The 7,835-nt window shown below is 50.1% G+C and overlaps 1 protein-coding gene across 3 annotated transcripts; it reads left to right on the forward strand.

The window, feature by feature from the left end:
- Nucleotides 1–2,070: 2,070 nt before the first annotated feature.
- HSBP1 (heat shock factor binding protein 1) lies at nt 2,071–7,627 on the forward strand. Of its 3 annotated transcripts, none has more exons than XR_011728406.1 (4): nt 2,071–2,201; nt 2,881–2,947; nt 3,199–4,685; nt 5,458–7,627. XR_011728406.1 is itself a non-coding variant. In XM_071756610.1 (4 exons), exons 1-3 carry the CDS (start codon nt 2,157–2,159, stop codon nt 3,315–3,317), a joined length of 231 nt encoding a protein of 76 aa, XP_071612711.1. In that variant the 5' UTR covers nt 2,071–2,156; the 3' UTR covers nt 3,318–3,319; nt 6,201–7,627. The 3 variants fall into 3 exon arrangements, 1 of the variants encoding a protein (XP_071612711.1); XR_011728405.1 differs by having other exon boundaries at nt 3,199–3,369; nt 6,201–7,627; XM_071756610.1 differs by having other exon boundaries at nt 3,199–3,319; nt 6,201–7,627.
- The last annotated feature ends 208 nt before the right edge of the window (nt 7,628–7,835 follow it).

The raw sequence follows: 7,835 nt of genomic DNA on the forward strand, positions 1-7,835 counted from the left end.
GGAGAGAGTGATGAGGTCTCCCCTGAGCCTCCTCTTCTCCAGCCTCAACACCCCCAGCTCCCTCAGCCCTTCCTCACAGGACTTGTGCTGGATCCCTTCCCAGCCTCCTTGCTCTTCTCTGGACCTGCTCCAGCACCTCAATCTCCTTCCTGAGCTGAGGGGCCCAGAACTGGACACAGGACTCAAGATGTGGCCTCACCAGAGCTGAATCCAAGGGATTCCTGTTGGCCCCGCTGTTCCTGAGCCAGCCCAGGAAGCCACTGCCCTACGTTAAATGATAAAACTTTAAATGCCCTACGTTAAATGATAAAACAGGGGAAAGGCTTCCCCAGGCAGCACCGCTCCTCAGGCTCAAAAAATGCATTTGTCGCCTCCTCAGCTGGCAAAGGTCATCTTGTTGCGTTTCTTTTTTTTTTTAAAGAGCATGAGCAAAGCCCATTAAACCTCACCATGAGGAAAGCTTTTATTCCAAGCCTCACATTCCACCTCAGCTTCATGCTCTGGGGGATATAATTTGTTTTAACCCAGCAGCCAGGCCTGCCAGCCCCTCACCTTTCAGCCCCCGCTGGGCGCCAGCAATGGCGGCAAAGGAAGCAGCGACGGGGAAGAGCCCTGAGTCCTCTGAGGGGCCACCTGCAACCCCCAGGGTCCCCACCACAGCCTGGGAGGGGACAGCCACTCCCTCACCCTGCCAGGGGCTGCTCTGTCCCCAGAGGAGGGGAAGGGACGAAGGGGAGTGGAGTGGGGTGTGAGGGACAGGGGACGGGGCTTGCACGGGGTTTTCCCGCCCTGACACCTCAGGCCCCAGTGCAGCTTGGATGACTCCTCCTCATCATCCTCCTCCTTCTCCTTCTCATTCTTGTCTTTCTCCTCCTCATCATCCTCCTCCTTCTCCTCTTCCTCTTCCTTCTTACTTCTTTCTCTTCTTTCTCTTCCTCCTCCTCCTCCTCTCCCTCTGCCTCCTCATCTTCCTCCTCTTCATCCTCCTCTGCCTCCTCCTCATCCTCGTCCTCTTCATCCTCCTTTTCCTCCTCCTCCTCACCATCCTCCTCCTCTTCCTTCTTCCTTCTTTCTCTTCCTTCTCTTTCTCCTCCTCTTCCTCCTCATCCTCCTTCTCCTCTTCTTCCTCCTCCTCCTCATCCTCCTTCTCCTCTTCTTCCTCCTCCTCATCCCCAGTCTTGGCTTCCTGCAGGAAGATTTCAGAAGGGCTCTCCGCACGTTTGCTGATGGGGCAAATGTGGGACAAGCAGTGAGGCTGCAGAAGGCACAGCAGAAAGTGTCCTGTGAGGGGACAGCCAGGGCACGGTGCTCTCTGTGCTGTCTGTTCCCCTCCAGACCGATCCCATGTCTGCTCTCAAAGGAGGCAGCAGCCTTATGGATGGTGTCTCCATGTCTCCCCCTTGGAGACCCCTGATGGCAGCCATAGGGCCAGAGCTGAGGGACTGACTCAGGGAGCCCCTGGATCTCCTCTGTTGGTGGCACAGCCTCAGGAAGGAGGTGATCCTCCATCCTGGAGATGAGTCCTGCCCAGCACAGCTGTGTCCTCAGTAGCATGGCCTCAGTCCTAGTGACCCCAGGACAGGGACATTGGTCACGGAATCAGTCCCATGGATGTTTAGGGTTTCATGGGGGCTGCACTGATGGAAGTGTTTGAGGAGTCACAGGTGATGGTGGTAGACAACCATGATTTAGATCCATATAAAAAGAGTAGACAGTGCAATGGCTCTGTAGACACCAATATTTGTACTTTTCTTCAGGTGTTTATTGCTCTGTAGACACCGATCTTTGTACTTTTCTTTGGATTTTTATTGCTCCAGACTCTATTGCTCCAGACCCTTAAGCAGTGTGCGAAATGCTCTCTATGCCTTTGCTCGTCTCATGCCTATCTCTTTGTCGATCTTGGCGCCCGAGGAAAGAATGCACCCCAGGGAGCTGACCCGCAGGACTGACTTAATCTCACATGGAGATGTTGGGATGACGGAATTTTTCCCGTGGTGCAGAACTTCTCCCTCCTTCCAGAGGACCCCACACTAAACTACATTTCCCACAATGCCCCCGGCGCCGTCTCATCTCGCGAGAGGAGGCGGAAGTCTCGGGGCGCGGCCCGGAAGCGCCGCTGCCTTGGAGACGGGAGCCGAGCGCCCGCCGAGCCGGACATGGCGGAGACCGACCCCAAAACCGTGCAGGATCTTACCGCCGTGGTGAGCCCGGGGACGGCTACAGCGCCTCGGGGGGGTGAGGGGGAGCGGGCGGCACCCAGCAGAGTGCCGCTCGGAGGCGGGCGGACGCGGCCTCCCTGAGGAGAGGCTCCCGCGGGAGGGGGGAGAAGCCTCGGGCCTCGCCCCTTCGCGGGCCCCGGCGGTACCAGCGCGGCCCAGCGTGGGTGACCCCGGTCTGCAGGGCTTGTGGTGCTTCCCTTGTGGGAAAGCGAATTGTCCGAGTGCCTCAGGGGCCGCTCGGGTTGCGGCGCTTGGTTAACCCAAGGGCTCGGTGCTGGCGGGAGGGGAAACCGGGGCTCGCTGCCCAAGGGGGAGTTGTAGGTGTCTGGGAGGGATGTGGTTGGGGTTGCGGCCGGGAAGGCTCTTGCTCTGGCACCGAAAGCGGCAGCGTGTGGTTAAGAGAGACCGCTGGAAGCAGCTGTTGTGGGTTTAGTCTTGGTTGTGGAACACGGGGGTTTTCTAGATCTTAAAACTGTCGGCTGTGAGCCACACTTCTCAAACGTGTGTATATCTATGTGTGTAAAAATGTTAAATATGGAATTATAGCGCAGTTTGTGCACAGCTGAGCTCAGCAATGAAGCAAAACACCGTGCTGACCACATTACAGGAGGTGAAATTCTGTAACAACCTCTCTAACGAGGCTTTTTTTCCATTCTGTTAGGTGCAGACGTTGCTTCAGCAAATGCAGGACAAATTTCAAACCATGTCTGACCAAATAATTGGAAGAAATATCCTTTTTTTAAAGCGAGATAGGTGCTGCACAGTGCAGGCACACAGGTATTTCAGTGTGTATTTACCAGTGGGGTGTGGAAGAGGAGGTGATGGTAAGTGTTTGAGGAAAGCTGGAATTAAAAATTACTGGAATTAAAAAAAAAATCCAAACAAAACCAAATGTAAACGACAAATAACAACAACAAAAATTTAAAAAAAAAGGCAACCCCACTGTTGTGAGATTGCAGAGTCCTTAACTGCAGTGAACTTGATGACATGAGCTGTCGTATAGATGACCTGGAGAAGAACATAGCAGACCTGATGACACAAGCAGGAGTGGAAGAACTGGAAGGGGAGAACAAGACCCCTGCTCCTAACAAGAGTTAAAAGTGAGACAGTTGCTTCCTAGCCTTGAAACAAATGCTCAGCTCACTGGGAGGTTCTGGCTTTGAATGTAGGTGGAATGTTTTCTATTTGTGAGGGAGTCTGGGAGCCATGCAGAGCAGCCCCAGTGCAAGGTTTTAAGAAGCTCCTCTCAGCAGGTTCCCAACAGCCTCTTCAAGGTTGTTAAGCTGAAGAGGAGCCAGCAGTGTGCCCAGGTAGCCAAGAAGGCCAATGGCATCCTGGGCTGGCTCAGGAAGAGCGTGGCCAGCAGGTCCAGGGAAGGGATTCTGCCCCTGTGCTCAGCTCTGGGGAGGCCACAGCTTGAGTCCTGTGTCCAGTTCTGGGCCCCTCAGCTCAGGAAGGAGATTGAGGTGCTGGAGCAGGTCCAGAGAAGAGCAAGGAGGCTGTGAAGGGATCCAGCACAAGTCCTGTGAGGAAGGGCTGAGGGAGCTGGGGGTGTTGAGGCTGGAGAAGAGGAGGCTCAGGGGAGACCTCATCACTCTCTCCAACTCCCTGAAAGGAGGTTGGAGCCAGGGGGGGGTTGGGCTCTTTTCCCAGGCAACTCTCAGCAAGACAAGAGGGCACAAGAGGTCTCAAGTTGTGCCAGGGGAGGTTTAGGTTGGACATTAGAAAGAATTTCTTTCTGGAGAGGGTGATCAGGCATTGGAATGGGCTGCCCAGGGAAGGGGTGGATTCTCCATCCCTGGAGATATTTCCAAAGAGCCTGGATGTGGCACTCAGTGCCATGGGCTGGGAACCACGGGGGGAGTGGAGCAAGGGTTGGACTTGATGAGCTCTGAGGTCCCTTCCAACCCAGCCAGTTCTATGATTCAACAAGGGTGTAGAAGTTATTTTCTCCACATCTTGTTAGTTCTGAGGCAGTGCAATAGCTGCACTCACCCTGTTCCACCCTTATTCCAGGACTTTTAGTAAGATCTGGAATAATGATTGGCACTGCAGCATGGGAGGAGGTGAGGAAAACCAGCAGTAACAAAGCAAGCTGTTCTCTTCCCTTCTCTCATATTTGAGCTCTCTAAAAGGCCCATGATCTCATGCATGAAATCAACACCTGCTCTGGTTTCAGTAGCTGGGAAGCCAGGCTGAGCATGGTGCTGCTCCTCCATCTTCTGCTGCAGCCTGAACACCTCAGCTCCAGGCTGTGCCCATCAGCTGCAGATCCTTAGGAAACACTTTCTCTGGAAGGGTTGTCAGACACTGGAATAGTCAGCCCAGGGCACTGGTGGAGTCACCAACCCTGGAGGTATTAAACAGCTTGTGCACCTGGGGCTTAGGGACAGGTTTAGTGGTGAACTTAGAGTTTTGGGGAAAGACTGGATGATCCTGGAGGTCTCTTCCAACCAAAGGCATTCTGTGATTGACCTGGACAGACTGGAGAGTTGGGATGATCCCAACGGGATGAGGTTCAACACAACAACCCCATGGGGAGCTCCAGGCTGGGCACAGAGTGGCAGAAAGGGACCTGGGAGTCTGGATTGCCAGGAAGCTGAAGAGGAGGCAGCAGTGTGCCCAGGTGGCCAAGAAGGCCAATGGCATCCTGGGCTGGCTCAGGAACAGCGTGGCCAGCAGGTCCAGGGAAGGGATTCTGCCCCTGTGCTCAGCCCTGGGGAGGCCACAGCTTGAGTCCTGTGTCCAGTTCTGGGCCCCTCAGCTCAGGAAGGAGATTGAGGTGCTGGAGCAGGTCCAGAGAAGAGCAAGGAGGCTGTGAAGGGATCCAGCACAAGTCCTGTGAGGAAGGGCTGAGGGAGCTGGGGGTGTTGAGGCTGGAGAAGAGGAGGCTCAGGGGAGACCTCATCACTCTCTCCAACTCCCGGAAAGGAGGTTGGAGCCAGGGGGGGGTTGGGCTCTTTTCCCAGGCAACTCTCAGCAAGACAAGAGGGCACAAGAGGTCTCAAGTTGTGCCAGGGGAGGTTTAGGTTGGACATGAGAAAGAATTTCTTTTGGGAGAGGGTGATCAGGCATTGGAATGGGCTGCCCAGGGAAGGGGTGGATTCTCCATCCCTGGAGATATTTCAAAAGAGCCTGGATGTGGCACTCAGTGCCATGGGCTGGGAACCATGGGGGGAGTGGAGCAAGGGTTGGACTTGATGAGCTCTGAGGTCCCTTCCAACCCAGCCCATTCTAGGATTCTATGACTCCTCCTGTGTAAATCCTTGCTGGGAGCAGGTGACTCACAAATGCCACTGCAAAGGAGCAAGTCCTGACATGGGCAAGGACTCCTCTCAGTCATGAGGCAAGGTGTGTTCCAGGGCACTCCTTGGAAAAAGAAATTTCTTACTGAAAGGTAAATGTGGTATTAGATATTCCTACAGAAATTCTTGATGGGCAACCTGCCCTTCCATTACACAAAAACATGGGAGATGTTTCATCTGCTTGGCAAGCAGGAGTTCAAAGTCTAGGGCAAAAACATGTAAATAAATTCAAGTGCTCAGGTAGCAGCAGAGCTGCTGAAGGCTTCTCAGAAGCTGGGGCAGTGCAGGAGTGCCAAAGCTGCTGCATATAATCAAGGTTTGGGTGGCTCTTTAATTACAGACCACTAAGGTTTCACTTCAGCTGGTACAGAGCTTGACTTCTGCAGTCTAAAGAAGGCAATTTGTAAATTAAAGATGAGATGGATCATGCTAGGTGAAGTTTGTTTGTTTGTTTGGAAGGTGTGCCCCAGCCTTTCTTAGGTTTGCACTGCTCAGATCATGTCAAGAAGTCTACACAGGCAGAATAATACAGACAGAAATAAAAATTATTAATGGGGGCTTCATTGGCCCCAGAGCCACTTTCCTGAACCTGAACCCCAGGAGGAAAGATCCCTGATAAGCATGATTCTCTTAATTTTTCTCAGTAACATATTTATTTATTATTTTTCCCCAACAGGTTGCCAATAACATAAGATGAATCCTTGAAGACTCTGGTTGTTTTTTTTTTTTTTCTACAAAATCTCGGAATTACAGAACAGCTTTTTGCAACTTCTGTGTGTAAAAGCATTTTTATATTGTTACAGAGCTTGCATTCCTAATGTATATTGTATAGGTAGGGGTAGGTTAGTTTCTATTTTGATTTGTGTACTGTAATTTCACTTTTTGAATTCTTGTTACGAGGCTGAGTCAGTTTGGGTTATTAAACCACAGATCTCACGGGTCTCAGCTACTGGGTGTATTTGTGAAGTCACTTTTTTCCCTTTCTTAGACTTTTTCTAGACGTTTCATTTTTGATAGCTACACATCTAGTGACTCCCATCAAATGGAAATCTTAACTTGTACTGTGGCATTTTGTGGAGTGAAGCACAAGACTGAAACTTTGCATTAATCTTAGCTAGAAGCATCAGTCCCTCAACTGATGTGAGGATCACCTGTTGTTTTCTCATAAATATCAGAAGGTGATTTTTGGAAGCATAAGGCACTCAGCATCAAAATCCTGTCTCTTACTCCTGCTATTACCTGACCTGGTTTTTTTTTAGAAGGTAAATCAAAAAATGAGAGATTTGACATTAGAGACACCTGTGTACAGCTGAGCAACCACTGCCATTCAAATCTGTTGGATTTAGACAGAGGAGGAACCTATGAAGAACCTTGCTATGGCACTGAAGTTTTTTAAGACTGTAAAACTACTTTAAAAATGCCATTTTCATCACCTTTCAACAGTAATTATGCTTAAAGTCATGACACAGAACAGGGGTGGGGTTGCAGGAGTGTCTCTGTGTGGTCTTTCAACTCACTGGCTTCCACAAACCAGTTTGCTGATGGAGCAGTGGAATATTGAATACCAGTAAAGGAGAGAACCCAGTGAGAATGGTAAAGCCTTGCTTCTGTTTGAATAAAAACTAATTGGAACTCTTCAGGAATATTTGGTTTAGAAGGGTGCTTGCTTTTATAATAATTTCCACATTTTATGGGCCTGGAGTTTAATGGATAACATTATTTTGGCAATGAAAAGTATATTTAGAAGAGTCTTGTGTTTTCTGGGGAAGAAAAATGATTGATGCCAGGCATTTCTGACAATCACTGCAATGCTCCTCCTGCTTGAAATACAAATTTTAGAAAGTGCTGGTGGCTGGCAGCAGTTTCATGTGGACCCCACTAAAAACTGCTCTGTCAGTGCCACCAAATCAGCCCCTGTGTGTTTTTGGAAGGAAACATGACAGGTTATTTTTCAAGATTGGGGAGATATTGGTACAAAAGCTCATGATAAAAGGGGAATTTTGTGAACAAAGGAAATGTATCAATATACCTTGTAACACCAGCCTTAGGCTCTTTGTAATGTCATTCAAAAAAAATTCTAATAAACTATTACATGGTAACAAATAGGTCATGGATATTATAGCAAAATCTAGCATACATTTATCATTATATGTGAGACTGTGTTTAGCTGTAAGTTACTGAAGGATTTTAGTCACAGAATAGTTCAGAATATTTGTGGGTTTGGGTAATAAAAAAGAGAGCATGAGTCATGCCCTGTCAGACCTGGATTTCACTGGGTAGGGACAATAATGACCAAAGGCACAGGAGGATC

Source organism: Heliangelus exortis, chromosome 13 (assembly GCF_036169615.1).
Source record: "Heliangelus exortis chromosome 13, bHelExo1.hap1, whole genome shotgun sequence".
Lineage (NCBI taxonomy): Eukaryota > Metazoa > Chordata > Aves > Apodiformes > Trochilidae > Heliangelus > Heliangelus exortis.

Coding starts and splice junctions, on each gene's coding strand:
- HSBP1 (XM_071756610.1), top strand. CDS start 2,157: ATGGCGGAGACCGACCCCAAAACCGTGCAGGATCTTACCGCCGTG. Junction 2,202..2,880: donor TGCAGGATCTTACCGCCGTG/GTGAGCCCGGGG, acceptor CCATTCTGTTAG/GTGCAGACGTTGCTTCAGCA. Junction 2,948..3,198: donor TGACCAAATAATTGGAAGAA/ATATCCTTTTTT, acceptor ACTGCAGTGAAC/TTGATGACATGAGCTGTCGT.